This window comes from Solanum tuberosum, unplaced genomic scaffold, assembly GCF_000226075.1.
Source record: "Solanum tuberosum cultivar DM 1-3 516 R44 unplaced genomic scaffold, SolTub_3.0 scf00037, whole genome shotgun sequence".
Lineage (NCBI taxonomy): Eukaryota > Viridiplantae > Streptophyta > Magnoliopsida > Solanales > Solanaceae > Solanum > Solanum tuberosum.
In genome coordinates, this window is record NW_006238961.1 from 1,939,666 (window position 1) to 1,962,637 (window position 22,972).

Sequence of the window (22,972 nt, forward strand, 5' to 3'; positions counted from 1 at the left end):
GAGAAAGGCCTAAAACTTCCTTTAATTGAATTGGTATAAAATTATCCTTCATTCACCTTTCGACCCTAAATATCTCTGACATCAATATTATAACTCAAAAATATCCTTGATATTAATCTATACCACGTGTTATGCCGCATGGCCTGCAAATGAGAACATGTGATACAATTATAATTATTTTGTCTATTTTCATAATCCAATTTTTTAATCTTCTAATCAATTATGTAGTATTAGAAGAGAATGGTGCTCAGTATTTAGTACCAGTACACTGATATTTAGCTATTTATATGCTGTAAGAGAATCTAAATTTTGAATTATTTATCAGTTAAATAATTATGTGACTTTATTTTTGTCTCCAAATACTAATAAATTGAAGATTTGTTAGCTGATCAGAGAAATGGATCCCCAAGCATATTATAGCTCTGACGAATCTCAACAATTATGCATGCTTACCTTTCGCCAATATATTTCAAAATTTATTCGGTTCATGATTTATTTTAAATTGATCAACACTTAATCAGTAATAGTCGTTGTTTCAAAATGTCATTTTTCTTCAACAGGAATAAGTGACCATATGAGAATTGAGAAATCAACTCATGAATATATCTAAATTACATTCAAAAACTTTGAAATCAAGATCAAATTCGATCCATTTCTACTCTCTAGTTATGAAGAAATTTCATTATTTATTTAATTATATATCCCGAAAAAATCATCAAAATTAAGCCATTTCTATTTTCTTGTTATGAAAATTTTGTTCAGTATCCTTGGTAATTTTGTTGGATATATAATTAAATAAATAAATTATAAACGTTTGACAATTTTAAATTTTAAATCTCAATATAGAATCAAAATGTTATATGCTAATTATGAAGAAAAGATACTCATGTCTTTTGTCAGTATGTGGATAAGGAGGGGTATTGTAGTCATTATACAAGGAAACTTATCAAAGAGTTTGTTAATAGTCAAGGGAGGTTAAAAGCTAACTATGGTTTATGGCTATGCATACTCAAATCATAATTCATTAATGAACAATATCTCTTATTTCTTTTCTTTCTAAATTCTTGTAACTATTTCTTTATTTTATATATTATTGTTAAGAAGTTATTCTTCAATCTTTAGTTTCTTAGGTTACATATTAGTGTTTAATCAAATAAACACATTACATTGGTATTAGAGCAAGACTATAAGTTTTTATTTGTAAAAATGCTGAAGACGACAGTAAATGGCAAAAATCACTCAACTACAGGTGTTTTACTTACAAAGTCAGTCAACATATTTAATTAAATTTTTAAATAAAATTTATTGACATGAAATTTTTATTTAAAACTAAAATTTAAAAAAATAAAAAAATATCATTTAATAACCTTTTTCCTTTATACAATCATTTAAAAGATATTATTTAAATCATTTAATACTACATTCACTACTTACTAATATATTACATAAGTGAAAAGTTATCCAATCAAAAACAATCACATTGAATAAAATGAATAAAATATTCTAAATGAAATTTAATTGAAACAATTTGTTTTTTCCTTCTCGATCTAGACAGAGCAGACAAATGATAGAAGTTTGTGCGTTGAGAAATAGGATAATAAATAATTTCAATATATTTTAAGGTGTAGTTACTAGATTTTGGTACATGCAAGGCATCAGCTATTTTTATAATCTTTATGTTCATTAATGTTTATTCTGCTTTTTTTATTTTCTTTGGTCTTTATTATTTTCTTGCCATTATTTTATGTAAGCGGATTCTTTTTATGAGTATAGTTATTAAGATGTACTAAATTATCAAAAAAGATTGAATATGGATGTTGATTGGAAACTATCTTATTGTATTAAAATTGATTAATTTTATTATTTTCATTCTTTCAACATATGAAGGATTGGTTTTAGTGTTTGAAAATTATTTGGTTAAATTCAGACTCTTGTGTCTTATGTTTGAGTCAAGATTTATTCCTCAATAAAAAATTATGAATTGAATGAAAATAATTTAAGCAAGGATAAACTTATTTTATTACTATTATAATAAGATAATTTACTATACTGAAATCCTCGAATTTTATTATTAACAAATAGTCTTAGATGAATTCAATATTTTACTTAATCAATATATTTGATTTTTTTAGGAGGATTTGCAAATTCTTATATGCACATGCTACACCTTCTTCTTTCTCATTAAATTTCCTATTCATTTCGTTTCTTCCCATTCCATAATTCAAATTAAAAAAAAGTATAATTTACATAAATCTCATAGTGTTAAGAGTTAATTATATTATTTCCCAACTCTTTTTCAAATTATAAAAATCCCTTAAAAATTATGAATTTTGGATATATCACTGGACTTTCGAAGACATCAACAGACATCTAGATACATAGGGGAGAGATGCCCCCTATATATCCGAGAGGGGATAGGGATGTATCAGAGAGGGGATAGGACATCCGGATATATAGGAGAGAGATGTATCTGAGAGGGGAGTGATGTATCATAGAGGAAAGAGATGTATCCGAGAGGGCGATATGGATGTATCAGCTAGAGGGGAGTGATGTATCCGGCATAAGATTTTTGAATTTTTTTTGAAAATGGTAGAAAATTTTAGAGATTATGGTAAAATAAGACGTGTATTTAGGTAATTTTTTCTTAAAAATCTGTATATTTTATTTGCGGTGTCACAATACAACTGATTGCAGGCATTATTTTGTACAAGTTCGCCAGTAAATTTAGTCCAAAATAATGCAAAAAGATTAGTACATATTTTCCTTCTAATAATGTTTTATTAGTAAGTTAAAATCATATAATAAGGTGTAGCTAAACTTTCTTTCACAAGACAATGTGATAAAACCCAAAATATCTAAGTACGAATAGGGTACAAATTACTTAAAACATTGTTTAGTTTCAATGTAGCAAATGTCTCAATGAGTCGAAGTAATGTAGATAGTTGGTCAATTAGCCGCTTAAACTTAAAACGGTATGTACATATATAATATGTATATAATTGTGTATGATTTATATATATAATTAGAAAAAATAAATAATAAATTTGATCAATTATTTGTGGAACATCCCAATGAAATTAGGGTATCATATTTAAAATTTTAACTTTTACTTTATTTTCGAGTAGTTAAAAATAAAAAATTACCACAAATTTATATTCATGCATAACACTATATTGATTTATTATCTCTACATGGTGGACAAGGCTCGTGGCTTAAGAATGGAGACGGTGTTATGACCTCCAAGCTCGATAGGTCATTAGTATTTGTAGATCTTTAATTTTTGATAATAAATATAGTGTACATCATAAATAAAATATTTGATAATCGTGCGTAGCACGATCGAGTTACCTGGTGAATATGATATGGGTCAATTTTATTTGATGTGCGTGTGCACTAAAAAGACTATTGTGTTTGAATTGACTTAAAAGTTGGTCAAATCTACTTTTAAGTCAGTTGCTGGAAGTATTTGACAAATATAAAAATAACTTAAAATAAGTAAAAAATTATTTAAAATAAGTAAAAAAAATTACTTAAAATAAGTTAAAACCCAAAAGTAGGCATTCCCCTACTTTTTATTTTTGACTTAAAAGTCATTTCAGCTTGACTTTTTGTTTTTGACTTAAAAACTACTTTTTTTTAAGTCAATCCAAATGGGCTCTAAGTAACATGTCATTTTCATATTTATTGTAAAATATATATTGTCTAGGAGCGAAGAATTTAGTTATCCATTATCTAAATATTGTATTAGATTCACTGGTTCTCTATGCGATCACTATGGTACTTTAGTGTTGTTACGTAAGTGTAGTCAAAAGGAAATTTATGGATGATGCTTATTATTTTTCTACTAACCCTAAATTTATAAGGTATGATATGGCAAAATTTTGGTCCAAGTGATATATATTATTGTTCCATTAATTATTTTTCAAAGGGAGAGGATATGATTCAACTTTGATCGAAATATTTGTGCATCAAGAGATTCAATCTTGGTGTATATTACTATTTGATATTGTACAATTGATGTTTGAATTATTTTTTACTCTAGGTTATGTCTTGATCAACCTTGATGTAAATGTTTTTCCATCGTGTAAATTTTGATGTCACTGTCTTGCCAGGATGCGCAGTCCTTGGTGCTAATGTCATGCCATGTCGCGCAAGCTTTGTTGCTCATGATTGAGGCCAGTTTTGGCTATGTTAATGCCAAAGCCTTCAGCTCATACACACTTGTTTTGATCGAATGATAGGATACTTATTAGCATAATTTTTTTAGTGTACCTATCGAACATTTAACATTTTTAATCTTTCACATCATAGTATCAATTTGGGAAAATAAATCCTAAGTTGGTCCGTATTTTTTTTATTTTTAGTTTGCACTGTTTTATTTATTTCCATATCTAAAAATTATGTTTTGTTGGACTAGAGAAAACAAATATGGAGTATTATAAAATAGCTAAAAAAGTGTCATGCCTAATAGATTTGCTTTTATTAAAAAAGAAAAGATGTAAGGGAACGACATTTAGAAACTCATACTATAAAATAGAAATTTTCAAAAATTGTTATAGTTTGTGCCTTATTAACAAGGGAAAATTAGCAAATTAATCACAATTCCTAACATAATTAGAAAAAACATCTACACTTTAAAATAATTATTAAAAATGTCAAAATGTCAATATTTTAGAAAATGATTTGTATTCTAATATAACTATTTTCCTTTCCTTTTATTTCTCAAAACAGTCCTACATTGGATCAATTTCTACACCACTAACCAGTAAAAAAGAAAAAAAAAATACTTTTATCATCCATTACCCTTCTTTCTAGGTTTTAACTCAAGTGAATATTCTCTCTCTCTCTTCACGTTTTTCCAATTTTTCTTTCATTCATTGTTCAAGAAAAATTAACTCTTCCCTTTTCTCCTAATTTGTTCAAGAAATCTATCAATTAATTCAAGTAATCTCTCAATTGATAAAAGGTAATTTCGAAGTCACCAAATATTTTGTGAGTTTTCTTCTGATTTTGTTTTCATATCCACCAAATATTTTTGTATTTCAAATTTTATGTATTTATGCTTTTCTGTTCTCTTTTTGATTTTTTTGTGAGTTTGTTTACATATTTGAGATTCAGTAGATTGTAGTAATCTACATTAGCATTCATACATCATATATTGTTTGATTTTTTATAAATTCATATTTAATAATTTCAATTTTTTCTTATAGGATTACTAATGCACAAGTAAATACGAATTCGAATTTGGATTTGGTGAAAACAAAATCGAAAAAAAAGGAACATAGCAGAAGAAGAAGAAGAAAGAGAGAGTCAATGTTGCAAAATTGTATTCACAACATAATTGTATTCATATTATTTTTTGTTTGTTAATTGTTTTTTTCTCAACATTTGTAAGAAATACATTTTCTTTTGTCATGAAATACAATATTTTTTGAAATACAAATTTTGATTGTTACTAAGATTGTAAATTTGTATGTTTTGATGATTAGAATACAAATTTGTTGAAATTTTAAGAAAGAATATATGTTTTTGAAAAATATACAAAATCAATGTTGTATCCTTTCTAAATGAACACAGATTACATAAATATGTATGGATACAAATATTTTATTTATATTTTTATTTGTGGATACAAATATCATTCTAAATAACTACAAATTCATTTGGTATACCTATTAGAATGAATACAAACTAATAAAGAAATACAAATGTCATTATACAAACTCAAACATGAAAACCATAATGAATACAAATACACATATCATCATATTGGGATGAATACAATCAATTACTTTTGAAATTGTAACGGATGAGAATTTTAAGTGATATGTTCCTTTTTTAAAAAAAATTCTCCCATAATTTTCTTCTTTCTGTTATTAAATAATTGTATTCTTTCAACTAAACCAAATAAAAAAATACATAAATCAGAAGAATAACAAACTAAAATATTGACATTTTAAATAAATATTGAAAATGTTGATAAGAGATCCCATTAAATGCTAAAATATTGACATTTTGAAAATTTTCCCTAACAACAATCAATAGTTATAGTTTTGATATGTATCATCGCAACAACTGTTTGAGATGTTATGTAAAGAAAAAAAAAGATTTTTTCTTTAAGTGTTAGGCAACTATATTCGTTATATTCATACAAATATTTATATTTAGATTTTTTTTGCTGGAGATTTGAGTTTATTTTAATTTTAAATTAAATTTTCCATTGTTTTCATCGTTCTTTATCCTTATTTCTTTCTCTCTTTTTCCTTAATTTTCAAGTTTGATTACTATATGATTAAAAATTTATATATTTCTAACAAAAGAAAGAGAATCAAGTGATCGTGATTTTTATTTTCCGAAGAACAAGATAACAATTGTTGTAATAAATAGATTTAAAGAAAAAAGAGAAGGAGATAATAATGGTGGCGATTTTCAAATTTGAAAAAATAACAATTAATACAGTTGTCATGACATTAATGACAATTATGGTGTGTGGTATAGAAAATAATAATAAAGAGAGTGAATTAAAATATATATTTTTTTGAAATATAAATTGATCAATTTTAAACCTTCGCACACTGATTTTGAATGTATTGCACTCACCCTTGCTATATCATCGAAAAATATTTAATAATACAAATTTTGAATAGTATAAATATATAAAGTATAATAAATATAAGGCTTAGTTGTTTAACTGAAAAATTGCCAATTTTTAATGTCTCCCGCTAGACTAAACTAATTTCTTGTTTTTTATGAATGAATTGGGCATCAATGTTTATACATAATAAATAGAGCCTTAGTTGAAGTGTGAAAAGTCACTCCAACTTTAGGTGTATCTCGAAGGATCGACTAGTTTTCTAGTGTTTATAATGAGTTGAATCTCCGTGTTTAATTGAGGTGTCTAACTGAAAAGTTGCGCTAACTTTTGGTGTTTCGTTATGTTTCCTACCATGTATAAATGAGTTGGGCCTCATTCACTAATCTATTGAAAGCCCAACCCATACTTAATGGCGGGAAAGTCGAAGTGAACCGAACAGGCGTGTCGTGTGCGTGTCCGGTAAGCTCCAAATAGCCATAAAAAGTACTCAAACCTGAAAAACCTCCCGCCGTCTTCAACTGCTCGAGTACTCCTTTCACTACTGTACTCATTTTCCGGTATCGCCATTTCCGGTGGAGTGTAACTTCACTTCACTGAACCGCCATTGCTGTCTCCTCGCTTGTAACTGGTAACTGTTAACTTACTCTATCCGTCAATACAGATAAAAGATTCCTTTATTAGTTTCTGAATTTGAATTTTGATTTTTGTTGCGTGCATTTTTGTATTGTAGATAGATAGATAGATACTTGTGTTTAGATTGTGATTTTTTTTTTGTTTTTGGCTCATTTTGGTTTCATTAACTTCAGAGGATTAATAGATAATGACGCTATTGAGGTCTCGTGAGGTGACTCCGGCGGCATCTAAGGCTAAAGTTTCTTCTAAAACCCTAGAAAATCATGTATTGGAACCGGTAACTCCGTCGAAATCTCTTGAGACTTCTGTTCAGCCTTTATGTGTTGTGACTCCTACTTCTCCTTCTTTGGCTAGTGGTGACATTCCTCCTGTTGCTAGAAGGAGGAGTTTGAGATTGGCTTCTAAAAATGGTTTGAGTGATGTTGGTGAAATTTTAAATAATGAAGGGAAGAGTAAGGATTTTGAAATTGATAATGGGGATACTGGCAATAGTTTGAAGAGTGACGTTGGTGTAGAAAGTGCGGATTTGGATGAAGGTGATCAAGATTTGGGGGTTTTAGATAGTGAAGCAGTTGATGAAATAGGTATGAATGAATCTGATGATATAGGAAATTTAGTCTGCAGTGAGGGAAGAATTGAATGTGTTAAAGAGGGGAAAGGGGATAAAAATACAAGTATGGAAGTGCAGGGTGAAGGGAATACTAAGTTTTTGAGTTTGCGGTCGGGCAAGAAGATCTCTAAGAGAGCTGTTGAAGAATGCAGTGGTGGCGCTGTTGGTGATGCTGGAAGTGTTAATCAGAATGATTGTGATGAGAAGTTGTCTCATGGAAAGCTAAGTGAAGGAATGTCAAACAGTTGCGGTTCAGATGGCTCCAGCAATAAGTTACAGACAAGTTCAGTTGAGCCTTCTAGTGTTAAGAGGAGGAAATTCAGCAGAGAAGAGAAATCTAAAGGTATAGTTTCTGAACAGTGTTTGCCAGTGGTTCATTCAGTGAATTTGGAATCAGAGGTAGCATTTGGGATGTCAATTGAGAACACAGTACCTCAGTCTACCTGTTTGCCCGAAACCATAGATCTGTCTGTTCAGGGTGATGGACTAGCTGCCACTTTGCAAAATCGTGATTCAAAGACAAGAAGGATTAGTAGAGAGGAAAAGGGAAAACAAGTTATGGCTGGCGATGATTTGTGTCATGGTGTTGATACATTGGAAGGAAAATCCAAGCATGGGGCAGAGAAACTCGTTGATGAAATTGTTTCAAGAGCTATTAATTTGACAAGTCAAGATGGAGAGCAAGTTGCAGATGCCGATGGCAGTGCAACTGCTACAAGAAGAGTTCATAGAGAAAGGTTTAGGGATATTGCTAGACGAAATGCTTCCAGGTTTGCTCATTTCTCTTCCCAAGCCGAACAGGAGACCGATGTAGCTGAAGAGGCTGCTGAGGAATTTCCACAGGAGGTAGCGGAGACTGAAGAAATAGAAGACTGGCCCGGTCCTTTTTCAACTGCTATGAAGATTATTAGAGATCGTGAAATGAACATCAAGCATCAGCAGCAGAGTAAATCTGAGAAAAGTAAGATTGAAGTGGTATGGGTTCCCAAAACGGACCAGCAGTGCCAATCTAGAAAGCTGGTTGTTCCCTCATTACATGACTTATGCATGGACATTTTAGTGAAGAATGCTGATGCAATCACTTCACTTGATGGTTTACCTGATGCACTTAGGCACAAGATTTGCCAGTCACTGTGTGACTCTCGGGAAATGACATATCAATTTTTTCGACTTCTTATCAGTGGATCTCCTACAGAGATACGCATAAGGGATTGTTCATGGTTGAATGAGGAGAATTTCACACAGAGCTTTAAAGGATGCGACACCAACAACTTTGAGAGCTTTAAAGGATGCGACACCAACAACTTTGAGAGCTTTAAAGGATGCGACACCAACAACTTTGAGAGCTTTAAAGGATGCGACACCAACAACTTTGAGAGCTTTAAAGGATGCGACACCAACAACTTTGAGAGCTTTAAAGGATGCGACACCAACAACTTTGAGAGCTTTAAAGGATGCGACACCAACAACTTTGAGAGCTTTAAAGGATGCGACACCAACAACTTTGAGAGCTTTAAAGGATGCGACACCAACAACTTTGAGAGCTTTAAAGGATGCGACACCAACAACTTTGAGAGCTTTAAAGGATGCGACACCAACAACTTTGAGAGCTTTAAAGGATGCGACACCAACAACTTTGAGAGCTTTAAAGGATGCGACACCAACAACTTTGAGAGCTTTAAAGGATGCGACACCAACAACTTTGAGAGCTTTAAAGGATGCGACACCAACAACTTTGAGAGCTTTAAAGGATGCGACACCAACAACTTGGTGGTGAGTTTTAATTTATTCTTTTTTACTTTTGCTATGGTTGATTGGAGTAAAAAAAGGAATTGTTGGAGGAGTAAGTAAAAGCTAGAGTGTATGTGTTCCTCATCGTTTGGTTAGGAAATTTTAGAAAACATGAAGTAAAAGTGGATGGGTTGCATTACTCTGCATCATCATTCTCAATCTCTCCAAAGCTGGATGAAAGTGATGAAGTATATTACAATCATACCAAATGATTGGAAGTAAATCATCAATACTTAACATAGGGAAGTAGATTGTTGGTTTCTCTTTTCTTCCTCTTCACCTCTCATTCAAAGAACCAAACATAGTTTTGATCTTTATGAATACTACTTTTTAGTATTATTCATCTAGTCAGTCTCTACAGTCAAATTTTGCTTGCATATGTAGTAATAGTTCAATGATATGTTAGTTCTGATACGTGAACTTCAAAATGTTTTCTTTGTGGAGCCAGGTGCTTCAACTGGATCAGTGTGGTCGCTGTATGCCAGATTATATCCTATTGGTTACATTAGCTCGTCGTCCAAACAATCTCCCTGCATTGACGACCTTATCCTTGAAAGGTGCGTGTCGTCTTTCGGATGTTGGGCTGGAGGCGATCATCTCTGCAGCACCTAATTTAAGGTCAATGAATCTTAGCCAGTGCTCTTTGCTGACATGTGATGGAATTAGCTGTTTATCTAATTCATTGGGATCAGTTCTGAGAGAGTTATATCTAGACAATTGCGAAGCAATACATCCCATGCTTATTCTGCCAGCATTGCTAAAGCTAGAACATTTGGAAGTTCTATCAGTAGCTGGAATCCAGACTGTGTGTGATGCTTTTATTAAAGAATTTGTCACTAATCGAGGTCAGAGTCTGAGAGAGATTATTCTGAAAGGATGCATGTAAGTGGTTTTCGTCATGTTTCAAGTGATGCTCCACTGAGAAATTTGATTGATACTGATTGTCTTTGTGCCTTGAATCTGACACAGGGAATTGACTGATCGTTCTCTGAAAGATATTTCACAAAACTGTCCCGGATTGCGCGCTATAGACCTGAGCGACTTGTGTAAATTGACCGACTCTGCAATTGAACATCTTGCCACTGGTTGTAGAGAAGTTGACAATCTAAAACTCTGTCGCAATCCATTCAGGTTTCCAAAATATAGCAATTGACCAGATAATATTTTTCTAAGTGTAGCATATGCGGTGTCTTTAGCCGTGATCTTTTGCTTGCAGTCTTTATCATCATTTTGTGTAGCGCTTTATTCTTTTCTTGAATGCCAATTGCTTATGTCTTGAGACCAATTTGTCAAAAAATATCAATGTTCTTGGTTTTAGATTTATTTCACAGGTACTTCATGCTTGAAGGCTTAGAATAGATGCTACATATAGGTGTTCTCAGTAAGCATTCTTTGTTTCAAGCTATATATAGGATTTTCACAGTATGCATTCTTCAAAATATGAAAAAAGAACTACTATCTTTTTGATAGTATGTTCTGCATTCCTTGAATTCATTAATAGAAAAATGGAAGTGGCATAAGCTTATTCTTATCTTTACTAATGGCAGTGATGAAGCTGTTGCTGCTTACGTGGAAACTAGTGGGGGATCTTTGAAGGAACTATCTCTCAATGGTGTCAAAAAGGTACTTGACAGCATGCAATGTTCATTGCCTCTCTTATTTTGTTTGTGTGGACATGGGAAAATGTGTTATGGGTTCTGATTGTGTACTTCTCTTTGCTGAATTTAGTTGATCAAGCCAGCAAAAATCTGCTTAGATCAATATTTTAATTAATTGAGAGAGAGATTCTAATGATTTAGTATCCAGTTTTGATTTTTAAGTATTGTTTGTTACACAAGTAAGGTTACCCAGTTATTTTGAACTTATTGCTTTACGGTATGTTGTGAACTTCACTTAGATATAACAACTATTCAAATATATTCTGAGAGCAACTTTTGGTGTAATAGGAAGCCTGACAATGTAGTAGAATTAAATACTCCCTACAGTCCGAAGAGACAAAATTCCACTCACGTTTGTGGTGATCTACCACTTTCTTGGTGCCACACTGTTTGTAAAATCAACATTAACTTATAAAACAAATATATATTTTGAGAGAACTAGCAAATGGAACCTTGGGTTTTAATCCGAACCAGCAAATTTTCCTTTTTATTTGTAGACCGTAGTTTTCCTCTTCCACTTTTTCCTGGGTACCTGGAATTTGCTAATCCAAAAGGTCCATGAATTATTGCCAAGACTAAAAGTCGAGGATCTTAGTTTTTCAACGTCTTTATATGGTTTTTACAGGTTTCACACAACACTGCTATGTCTCTAGTCAAATGTTCAAAAAATTTGATTAGTCTGGATTTGTCTTGGTGTCGCAACTTGACGAACGAAGCCCTGGGATTGATTGTTGATAGCTGCTTATCGTTGGAAGTACTAAAATTGTTTGGCTGTTCTCAGGTATGCCTCTGTTTACTTTGGTAAATGAGAAACTTACTTTGCTCATCTCCCTAGAGTTTGCATGATCATTCAAAGAAACAGTAATGTCCTACATAGTTTCCTGTACCTCGACTGACAGCAGGGAGTGTTGAAAGGCACATGCTCATATCACAGAATCAGACAAATGATAACTTTCTCAAATATGTAGAATAATAGGAATTCCTTGTGCTTGTACAATTTTTACTTTGTGTTTTTGTAACCTTGAGTCCTATATACCCTCTAGTTTACTATTCTGTCAACTGAAAGAAAATAGGTCATTTAATTGAGGTCCATACATCTTAAGATTTCATTTGAACTGGCTCGGCTTTGGTCTAGTGGGAAGAGTGCAACACATGATGTGTGTATTAGGCGCACGTTACTTGTCCGAACCTTGGCGCCGACAAATACTTGGTATTTAAGTGGAGAATGGTAGAGGGGCTGTCCCATTAATGACAAAGTTTCAAACTGCGCACACAGCCTTTGTATATCTCGGTTCAAAAATCAAGGTTTCTTATGATCTGAAGAAAGGATCACAAGATTTTGCTTCTATGCCCCAGATTGATCAGAAAAATTTGGAGAATAAAATCTAATGGTTGTGAAATATCCAAAATGCTTATGCTTTTGAGGTTGCTAAAAAACAGTCTAGCTGATTCCATATTTTCTTCTATCTTGTGGTCCACTGCTTATCATCACTGTTGCTGTGTAAACTTTGAATTCCTCAAAAGGGAAGTGTGCTTGCTGGTACATCAAAGTATGCAATTCCCGACCCACCCCTATTGGTTGCTACTATTTTTTTGGTGTGTGTGCATTTGTTATGAATCTTTAGGGAAGGCTCGATTCACAGGGCAATATATAAATTCAGCTCGTTAAAGGGAGACTATAATCTTAGAGTTCAATGGAAGAGAAGGAAGCTGAAACCTTAGAGTTCAATGGAAGAGAGAACTATCATCTCTTGCTTTTTGCTGAAATATGACTTAATGATTTATTCATTAGAAACTCCTTTAAATAGGAGTCTTATTACATCAATAGGAAGTCTAATCCTTGTGAAAATAGGAAAACCTAAATCCTATTCCAAACTAATACTAACTATAGCTTAACGTATCCTTATGAAGCTTTGAAACATAAATCATATTCTAGAATAATAAATAAAGCTACTTAAAAATATAATTAATTACTCAATTAATTGACTTCACCACATCCACAACAACATTTGATTTGGTGAGTAGGGATGACATTTGTTGGGGTGCTTGGTTATTAGGTTGGTCAGTACTATCAATTTTTTTTTTTTTTTTTTTTTGTGGTGGGCATTGGGGTTGGCAAAGAGATGGATCAAGATGGTTGCATTCTTGGTAAATATCAACCTTGAATCTTGAAACTTTGTTCTTATGCAACTGTCAAGGTAGGGTTAGGATCTCTGCATGACCTTTCCTACTATCATTGAAAGATGATGGATCCAACTTCATCAGATTCAGATGTCCTTAGATATTGCCAATACAAGATTTTCTCGAGAGAAAATGATATCTATTGGTGGCAAGCAGGTAGCAATGGACACCCTTTCGCAGGAAAATTACAGTGTAGATAGGTAAAACAAATAATTATATGTATATATACTATAAGTGGAATCTTCTTGTGCTAGTTTTGATTCCACTTGGTGAAAATCCGGACTCTGCCATAGGTGGTATGATTCATGAGCTATAGTTCTATAATACTCTCTTTTTAAGAGAAGAATCAGTTCTGATATTTTGTTTGATGCCATTTGTTTCTTCTGTGCCACAGTTCTTCTAGTCCTTTTACTTCTGATAGTTTTGACTCTATAATTGTTACTAGTGCATTTCCCTTGCATAGAATCCCTTTTAACATGTTGGAGTTTTGAAGATACGCAATGCAAATAACTTTGGCATGTGCAATATATATGCAGGTTACTAGTGTTTTTCTGGATGGGCACTCAAATCCCCAAGTTAAGATCATTGGATTGAAGATGACTCCGATACTAGAGCACATTGAGGCACCAGATTCTCTGCAGCAGGGGCCGCTACGATATTCAGCAGTGCCATGGCACTCTGACAGATGATTTTATTGGAAGTATTAAAAATGGAGTTAGTATCCTCTGTGAATGCCAGAAGTCATAATCTCTCTTTGAAACTATACTAGATAAGCTTTTGTGGTAATGCTATGTCAAGTGAAAACTTCCCATGCTCATGGAGACTGGAGAATAGTTTCCCATATCTCAACATTATTTTGTATTGATTTGTGAACTATCATGTTCTCGGTGTTGGAATTGGATGACTATACGTAGTTCTAACCTACTAGATATTACTTGTATAACTCACTTCCAAATCAATTACCAAACGATCTTGAGAAATAAAAACTCTTATTATGCACCTTAATGTTACATGATACGGAAGAACATAGAACATCCCAGCCAAAAAAATAATAATAAAGCGTTGGGTTAGCTGTTTCAGATTGTACGAATAACGGTATCATTAATTCTTGTTGTACTAAAGTTATTAAACTGCACTTACTTTAAAAATTGGTATCCTCTTATATAACATGAATACTTGTAGCTCAAGGGTTTTAAATTTATAAATAAAATTTGAAATAGTGTGTAATTTTTAGGAAGTGTAAAGTTCTGAAAAAAAAATTCTTAACACATCATAAGTTACAAAATGAGTGGTAGTAATAATACTTCAATTTATTAAGTCATAATTAATTAATATGTTGACTGTAAAAATAAAATAAAAAAAGAGAATATCTCAAAGAAAAACGCTGTCAGAAGAAGAGTGTTGTAAGGTTAAAATAAAAAGGAAACGCCGTTGCCGGGGATCGAACCCGGGTCACCCGCGTGACAGGCGGGAATACTTACCACTATACTACAACGACTTGCTTGTCTTACAACTATTGATCACGTTATTTAATAACATTACAAGAATTTGTTCATGTCCGAATAGATATTTTTTTATATTTTTACTTAAGTCGAATAACCACAACTTGACAGTTTATACTTTATATTTATAGATTATAGAAAAGGCAACATTAAAAGAAAATTGGTGCTTATGAGCAAAATGATTCTGATTTCACTACAATATAGATATTTCATAGAGTGCTAGATCAAGAGGTAGAGTTTCATTAATATTACAATGATTACCTGGGGCACTTGAAACTGAAAAATGGGTTCATGATCTTGACAAAACCAAAGATTTGGAATGCTATGTTCCAATCACTAATACACTTATTTTTTTTTTATATGTATGCAAAATGTGGGAATTTGGAATTGGCTAGACATGTTTTTCATAGATTGCCCTAATAAATAAAAGGGTACCATTTCTGATATGTACTGCTTTCGGCATGATGGTAATCGATAATAATTCTGAATGTATTAGAGACTGGAATTTGATGAGAGCAAACAAAGTGCATAATCAAATGGAACACATTTTACATCAAAGATAAAAAGAAGTTGTAACAAGGTTTTACACTAATAAAACACAACCACAAAATCCCAAATATGGCTAGCCACCTAGTAGTGACTAAGAAATTCATATTTAGCCTTCAAAATCATTTTTGACCCACTGTCCATAATTATTCTTAATCTTATCATCAAACTCCTTATCTTTCATTTCACATATCTTATTTGCATTTTCCATACACTCTTGTTGAACCTTAGCAATCCTTTGATTCCTCTTCCTTGACCATGCTTCCCTCTCTGCTTCAACACTTTCATAATCTCTCACCCAACAACTCTGCACAGCACAAGTCACAACCAACACTCCTATTTGCATCACAAACATAGACATCAAAACCCCACATTCCAATCTCACTAAAACCTTTGCTTCTCTAGGATCCCTTGGTGATTTCAACATCAAAAGACTCGATTTTTCCTTAGTGAACAAGGCTAAAATGCCAAGTAATTGACCGATACACGATGCCATGAGGAGGGAGAGGTGAGTTATGAAACAACAATGAGTTAGTTGAGAGTAGAAACCAATGAAACATGAAAGAAGTGAAATGGAAGAGACTATGAGGAATGACCAACCAAGTGAAGTTGGCGGAGTTTTGAGGAAAACAATGGGACCTATAGACGCCGCGGAGAGAATAAAGAGGATGAAATTAAGAAAGGAAAGTAGAAGAATTGGAAAGGAACAAGAATGCCTTAGCTTTGAAGAAGTCATTTTTTTTTTATTTTACTTGAATTATATGATAATTTTAACAAGTTGTTTATCTCTCTCTCTCTATATATATGGAGTATGAATATGGCCGTTGATGCTAGCTAGGGGATATGTGAATTAACGGCTAAATTTGACAATGACTTTCCCTCCTTTGGGTTTTGAAAGATTTACTAACATTTTGTGGCTTTTAATGACAATGTCGTTTTAATCAAAGGGCCCTTGAGATGTTCAAACTTTCATTCAAATTACTACTAATGATGAAAAGGGCCGTTTCCTGACTTGAAATAATGATATGAAATTATGTGAGAAGTTGGAAGTTTTTTTTGGGATATGTAATTTGAATTTTTTGTTCATAAGCATAAAAGCACATAAATTGTGTAAACTATCATAATTGCACCAACTTTTTTATACAATCTAACCAAATAAGCAAAAGTTTATTATTCCAACTTTAGTTAAATTAAAAGGTAAAATGCTAAATGGCCAAAAAGTTTGGCCAGAAATTTAAAAAGTGTATTATATTTTTTAATTTTAATATAAGATATTTTATTTTTCATTTTTTTATTAAAATGTATTAAAGTTAAAAAGGTAAAAATGTTCAAAAAGGTAAAATACCATTTTGGCCATTTTCTGGCCAAAAGAATTTTTCCTAAATTAAAAAGTAAAATTGAACATGAGTTGTAGTGTATTACTCTTTAATAAAATTGAACATGGTCAATACCATTAGTAACTATATCTTTATGTTCATATTCAGTAAATATTTCATCACTCCTTTGTTATTCTCGTAAATAAAAAAATTATGTAGATATAAAATGGTGGTTTTTTTTAAAAATAAAATATAAACTTATGAGTCAATTTTTGTATCTGAAAAACATGAAATCATGATATGAAATTTCTAAATCAAACTTTTAGAAGAATTTGAGATTTCATTCAAAACATGAGAAATTCAAACGTTGATTTCATTTTTTCTCATGATTTCAAATCACGAGATGAAATCGCGTGTCCAAACACCAATTTTATCTCATAATTCCATATCGCGAGATAAAATAACATGTCGAAACGCTTACTAAGCATCACCATGGTCTTGGAAGTTGGTGCTTATTTCTCATAGAATAAGAAATATATTGAAAATAGAGTGGATACATGGACAATCACCTTAAATTGCAACTAAATTTTATTTAGATATACGAACTATAAAAATATTAAATAAGAATATTTTATCACGTGTTTAGGTTGTCAACTAAAATAATGAGTAATTCAAATTTCTAAATAAGTTTAGTAAAGTTTAAAAGTTGTTAATATATTATCACTTGTGTTTACCTCTCATTCTGAACCTATTTTATTTAAAATGGTAGCCCATATGTTCGATTTCATGTTCCTTAAGAAACTAGGTAAGTTTACCATTATATCATTATTTAGTTTTCTCTCGAAGTAAAATTTTTAATAAATGAACATGAATTAATTTATTTTGATTAAGTAATTTGACAAATGAATATGAATTAATTACTTTATTTTCCTATGTTGGTCAAATACACACTTTCAAGGCTAATAACTCTAAAGAGTAAAATAAGAAGAATAGTGTCATTTATGCATTGATTTTGTGAAAAGACAAGTATTAAGTAACATATATTTTTAGTAAGGACGACATGTAAATAGTACTACCTCCGTTCACTTTTAATTGTCATAGTTTACTTTTTTTTTAGTCAAACGATAATAACTTTGACTAACATTTTACAATGTATTTTTTCATCATATTGAGATACAAAAAATTGGAATTTATAGTACTTTTCGTATTGTTTTTTAATATCTAATTTTTTTTTTTTAAAAAATCAAATTAATGTAATCTAATTTAACTTTGAAAATTAGTCAAATTGATTTTGAAAAATGCAAAATGACAATTAAAAGTGGTCAGAGTATTATTTTTTATCAAATTGCACCTACTTGGACTAGTTTACAAAATGACTTGCTATACAACCGTAATCATAAGTACCAGATAATAAAATGTTTCAAATTTCAGATATCTCGACAGCCACAAGTACAAGTATCAGATTTTGATATTTTTGGTTATAATTTAGATCATATTCCTCCAAGATGGAGAGGACAAAAGAAGACTTGAAAACAACACAAAATTACTGTTGCTCCATCAATTAGTAGTTTCAACTTTCAGTTTCACACATTGTTAGATCCTTATCTCCAGTGGACTGCAGATAATTCATTCTAAGGTTTTTTGGGAAAATATATGATTCAAGTTAGCAAAATCTTTCATGGTCGAAAACGCCACCATTTCTATTGAGGCTTTCTTCAAATGTTTTTCTATGTAACCAAAATGAGCGATGAAAAACAAAATTTACAAATCCTGTTTTTTGTACATCAAACAACTGCGCAAAGGTGAAATTAAAGAACCTAGAAACTGTAATCTATACAACAGGATTTGGGATAAGTTGCCGTTTTCATCGTTTCACAAGAGATATTCTACCCTTGAAAAGCACATTGCGATGTTGGCTGTACAAGCTCCCAACTCCTTTTCTTCCTGCATATTCTAGTTCAATACTTTCAGTGAGAAGCAGTATTATGTGAATCAAACTTGACTACATTGGAAAATAAGAAGAAAAAAACTTGAATACTCAACATTTCATGTGTAGATTAAGCACCGCAGCACCATGGAAACGGTGCATGAGTACTACTGCTAGCAACTATGCTAGAGTAGTTACTAAAATAGGTCTAAAAAGGTTAAGAAACAAACAACTTGCTTGAACCATGCTAAGAAGTGGCAGCTAGGCCATCTCCTAATTTCCATCAGGGTCTTGCCAATCGTGAAAAATGAAGTTTCAGTATAAGTGATTAGGCGAGAAATTGGATTATCGATCGAGCTGAAACAAATTGAACACCTTAAGGATCATCACTCTTTAAAGAAATAGGTAATAATGATGTTACCAATTCTCACAAAAAAAAATAGGTAATAATGATTTTAGCATTGCAAATTTTGAACAAACAAAACATTCTAACAGTCAACCAAAGTCAATAAAACATTGATGTTTATAGAACTCCATCCTTCAACCTCCCACCCTGACACAACAAAGCATAGAAATATGCAAAGATGTTACTACGATGAAAAAGAACATAGATGCAGCATCTTATCCTTGGAATGAAATTTTTAGTTAGCTACAACTTAGAAGAACTTTGGGTGAAACAACATGTTGTAGTTAATCAAAGGAAGTACTACCTAATACCAACTTAGTTGATAAAGTCCTACTAGTCTTTAAAACTTAATAATGATATCAGTTTTCTTAGGCCGACAGAGCTCTACAACCGATAAAAAGACAACCAAGCCTTTTATAGGCCAATCACTGACTCATACAAAGAAGAAAAAACCAATAAACAGCTCACAATGTAACAGGAAAGAGGGGAGATTGGGGTGCCCTATACTCCAAGATAAATTAGGCAGCATAAACTGGTAACATACCAAGTGATCATTATGCTTATTGGCTAAAAATGGCCTCAACTCTATCCAGCGATGCTTGTAATCGTCCAGAGTTCATATTGAACAATGGTTCACCAGTGCCCACTGCCCTGCAAATGGAAAATCCAAAACCCAGACCATCAATCTCTAGAGCGGCACGCACCATCAAGTTTAAGTCACGTTTAATTTCAAAGCACCATGGGTACAAAGTCTAGTGATTTCTTACAAAGAAAAAGGCATATCAAGATGAAAAAGCTTACCCAGTAATTTCAGGAAGAACATAGTCTGCTCTCCACCCAAAACGAAAATCCACACCAGGACATAATCCAAAAGACGTCTTATTCCGGATCCTGGAGACACCATCTCCACCCAAACAAGTCGTAAGCTTCCATTTCCAACCAGTTGCTTGCAACTGAAAATTGTGTCCTATCCCTACCTGATAAAACTCGATGTTAGAACCAACAAAATTTTGACAGATAATGGCAAACAAATTAGTTGGAGGAAGAGAAAAGAAAGGCAAACCTGAAGATTCAGAAATTTTGTAACTGGGATCTTCTTTGATAGAAGGCGCACTTCATGACGCAACGGCTCACATATGAGCTTCCATCGACGTTCGGGAGCTAAAGGCTTCAAAACCAATTTTGCTAGATATTCATTGCTTGGATTATTGTAAAACTGATGAAGAAGGTGTCCAAATGTTCAGATAACAAGAGAAAACTGAAAATGCTAATATTGACACCAGTTTTAATGCCGTGAGAACTATATCATCTATGGTGATTCCATCATTAACTACAGTGCTGATGCAGAAAATTCACATGCAGAATTTACATTTCACAATTGTGATCGTTTTTAACATTCATCCCGAGGAATAGGGCACTGCTCTAATGGTAGAACCCTTCACCTTCAACTATGAGCCTAGGGGTTCATGTAACCAAGCAGAGCAGTGAGAGAAACCACTGCTGACCCCTAAAGTTTCAGAGGAATGATATCTATATATTTTTTTAACTATAGTGTCCCGGCCAGCTTGAGCGCGCCTCAACTAATTCCACGGGATACCTGACCCTTCACCACCAACAAGTACCAGGTAACTCTGTCCACCAAGGCGAGAACTAATAAGAAGAAATCACCTAATGTTTTTGTATCTACCGGGATTTAAATCTTAGAGCTCCTGGTTCTCTTCATTGACCACTAGGCCACACCCTCAGATGCAAAGGGACGGTATCTATTGAAAAGAAAAGAACACATACACTATTTGCGTGTGATCTATACTCTACTGTCACCTCAGTGGTTTAAGATTAGTGGCTTTTTTTCATTCAAAATACTAAAGAAGAAGAATTCCTAATGCTGTATAGAAACAATCAAGCCAGCTATCACAAAATTATATTCCTTAAAATGAGTAATTTGGACAATATCAACATTACAGGTATACTTCATTCAAGATCATGACGATCACATAAATCCGCTCAAGTGCGATTTTCAAAATGATTCCAAAATTTGATAATACACTAATCTTTTAGAACTAATTAATTAACAAAACTAAACATGAAAAAGTTAGTCAAGAAATTACACCTCCAAGTTAACGCCAACTCGAAAACCCTCAATTTCTTTTCTAAACTTGAGAAAAAGCTCTGAAGGTACCAAATTGACGTTGTAAAGGTCCTCCCATGATGTGGGTTCTTCTCTACTTGGGCCACCCTCCTCCATTTTTAGACCTAAAAGATCAATTCAAACTGCAATAGGCCAAACATTGTTCAAAATCAAGAAATTACAAATTTGAATAGTCAGTTTATGACTAAATTCATATATAATTGTGCAGATAACACAGTGTTTAGGAGAAAATGTATAAATGAGAAACGAAAGAGAAAAAGGGTGCTTGAAATCAAGCAACTTCATACCTTGTAATTGTGAGGGATGAAGAAAATTGCTGAATAGTGTTCCAGAGACACTAGCAGCTTCCCTCCGTTAACAAAGATACTATACTTGGTAGATTTTAATTAGGGGCACATTACACCAAAACAATCAAAAAGGGAACATATTTTACTAAAAAGGGTGCTTTTCCTAAAGATAAAAATATTTTGCATATACTCTTTATAAATAAAAGTGATTGACATATTTTTATTATGGAAAAAACTAAAATATGCTATTGAGAAAAGGCTTATTTACATTATTTGTTAAAAGTTTGGTTTATTATGCTCATTCATGTCATTATTGTTAACAGAAAATAATTTTGATTTTTGCAAAATCATTTACACGAGATCAATTATGATTAGGGCATGTCATTAATTAAATTATTTTTTAAAAGAGAAAAAAAATCCAAATATGTCATCAAACTTTGAGAAAAGACTCATCTATGTCATCAGTTAGAAGTTTGACTTAAATGACATAAATGAACCAAACTTTTAACAGATTACATAAATGAATATTTTCTCCAAATTTAATGGTATATTTGAGCATTTTCCTTTTTTATTAGTACAAAATTGACTTTTATATATATACTAGTTATTAGGTTCCCGCGCCAGCGCGGGCCCAATGTATATTACTTCCTCCGTCTCATTTTTATGTGAGGTAGTTTGATTCGCCACGGAGTTTAAAAAAGAAATTAAGACTTTTAAAATTTGTGGTCCAAAATGAATGATATAAATTTGTATGACTGTAAATTATTTCATTAAGGGTAAAATAAATATTTTATAATCAAATTGTTACTTAATATAGAAATGTGACATTCTTTTGGGACTGACTAAAAAGGAAAGTAAATAACATAAATTGGGAGTAGTTCTTTGTTTCAATTTATGTGACACCGAAGAAATTTGGAGAGTTATATAGTTTTTTGTATGTGATTTTGTTAAATATATTTTGAAGTTGTTAATTTATTGTGATTTATAGCACTTCTTATATCATTTTCAAATAATATATATTACTCTTTCTGTTCCATTTTATGTGACGTAGGTACTTTTACGAAACTCAACTAAATTTCTTATATGATTCTTAAATATTTTTAGTTGTTATTTTACTTTAATTTACGTTACTTTTTATGTTATTTTCAAACAAACTTCTTATGTTTCAATATGGAATTAAAGAGTCAATAAAATTTCTTTTATGATTTTTAATTATGTTTTTTTAATATCTTATATTATTACATTGTGATTTTAAATACTTTTTATGTAATTTTAAATATAGAACAAATTAAAAGAAAAACAAGGAAAAATTTAAATGAAGAAAGTACTAAAATTTTCAAATAATCATATTTCTATATTAAAATGTTAAAA

The 22,972-nt window shown here is 31.9% G+C and overlaps 3 protein-coding genes and 1 non-coding gene across 8 annotated transcripts; 1 reads left to right on the forward strand and 3 right to left on the reverse strand.

The window, feature by feature from the left end:
- The first annotated feature begins 7,026 nt into the window (after nt 1-7,026).
- On the forward strand, nt 7,027-14,467 carry LOC102604140 (uncharacterized). Of its 2 annotated transcripts, XM_006342310.2 has the most exons (8): nt 7,027-7,223; nt 7,402-9,093; nt 9,127-9,611; nt 10,078-10,511; nt 10,599-10,760; nt 11,177-11,252; nt 11,913-12,068; nt 14,005-14,467. In XM_006342310.2, exons 2-8 carry the CDS (start codon nt 7,416-7,418, stop codon nt 14,155-14,157), a joined length of 3,144 nt encoding a protein of 1,047 aa, XP_006342372.1. In that variant the 5' UTR covers nt 7,027-7,223; nt 7,402-7,415; the 3' UTR covers nt 14,158-14,467. The 2 variants fall into 2 exon arrangements, with proteins under 2 accessions (XP_006342372.1, XP_006342371.1); XM_006342309.2 differs by having other exon boundaries at nt 7,028-7,223; nt 7,402-9,611.
- Nucleotides 14,468-14,894: 427 nt separating this feature from the next.
- Nucleotides 14,895-14,966, reverse strand: TRNAD-GUC (transfer RNA aspartic acid (anticodon GUC)). Its single transcript has one exon. It is a non-coding gene; the product is annotated as a tRNA-Asp (tRNA).
- Nucleotides 14,967-15,441: 475 nt separating this feature from the next.
- LOC102604684 (uncharacterized) lies at nt 15,442-16,272 on the reverse strand. The gene has a single exon (XM_006342311.2). The coding sequence runs from the start codon at nt 16,250-16,252 to the stop codon at nt 15,626-15,628; it is 627 nt and encodes a 208-aa protein (XP_006342373.1). The 5' UTR covers nt 16,253-16,272; the 3' UTR covers nt 15,442-15,625.
- A 2,223-nt stretch (nt 16,273-18,495) lies between these two features.
- LOC102605029 (uncharacterized) lies at nt 18,496-21,720 on the reverse strand. 4 transcript variants are annotated; one of them, XM_006342313.2, is made up of 6 exons: nt 21,602-21,720; nt 21,276-21,436; nt 20,229-20,333; nt 19,967-20,142; nt 19,710-19,816; nt 18,496-18,776 (listed from the first exon to the last, which is right to left on the reverse strand). In XM_006342313.2, the coding sequence occupies exons 2-5, from the start codon at nt 21,408-21,410 to the stop codon at nt 19,726-19,728; spliced, it is 507 nt and encodes a 168-aa protein (XP_006342375.1). In that variant the 5' UTR covers nt 21,411-21,436; nt 21,602-21,720; the 3' UTR covers nt 18,496-18,776; nt 19,710-19,725. The 4 variants fall into 4 exon arrangements, with proteins under 4 accessions (XP_006342375.1, XP_015162013.1, XP_015162014.1 ...); XM_015306527.1 differs by having other exon boundaries at nt 18,496-18,785; nt 20,229-20,381; XM_015306528.1 differs by having other exon boundaries at nt 20,229-20,381; nt 21,276-21,418; nt 21,602-21,719.
- Nucleotides 21,721-22,972: the final 1,252 nt, after the last annotated feature.

Coding starts and splice junctions, on each gene's coding strand:
- LOC102605029 (XM_015306527.1), bottom strand. CDS start 21,410: ATGGAGGAGGGTGGCCCAAGTAGAGAAGAACCCACATCATGGGAGGAC. Junction 20,143..20,228: donor CAAAATTTCTGAATCTTCAG/GTTTGCCTTTCT, acceptor GAGTTTTATCAG/GTAGGGATAGGACACAATTT. Junction 19,817..19,966: donor GTTCTTCCTGAAATTACTGG/GTAAGCTTTTTC, acceptor TTCCATTTGCAG/GGCAGTGGGCACTGGTGAAC.
- LOC102604684 (XM_006342311.2), bottom strand. CDS start 16,252: ATGACTTCTTCAAAGCTAAGGCATTCTTGTTCCTTTCCAATTCTTCTA.
- LOC102604140 (XM_006342309.2), top strand. CDS start 7,416: ATGACGCTATTGAGGTCTCGTGAGGTGACTCCGGCGGCATCTAAGGCT. Junction 10,512..10,598: donor ATTATTCTGAAAGGATGCAT/GTAAGTGGTTTT, acceptor AATCTGACACAG/GGAATTGACTGATCGTTCTC. Junction 11,253..11,912: donor CTCTCAATGGTGTCAAAAAG/GTACTTGACAGC, acceptor TGGTTTTTACAG/GTTTCACACAACACTGCTAT.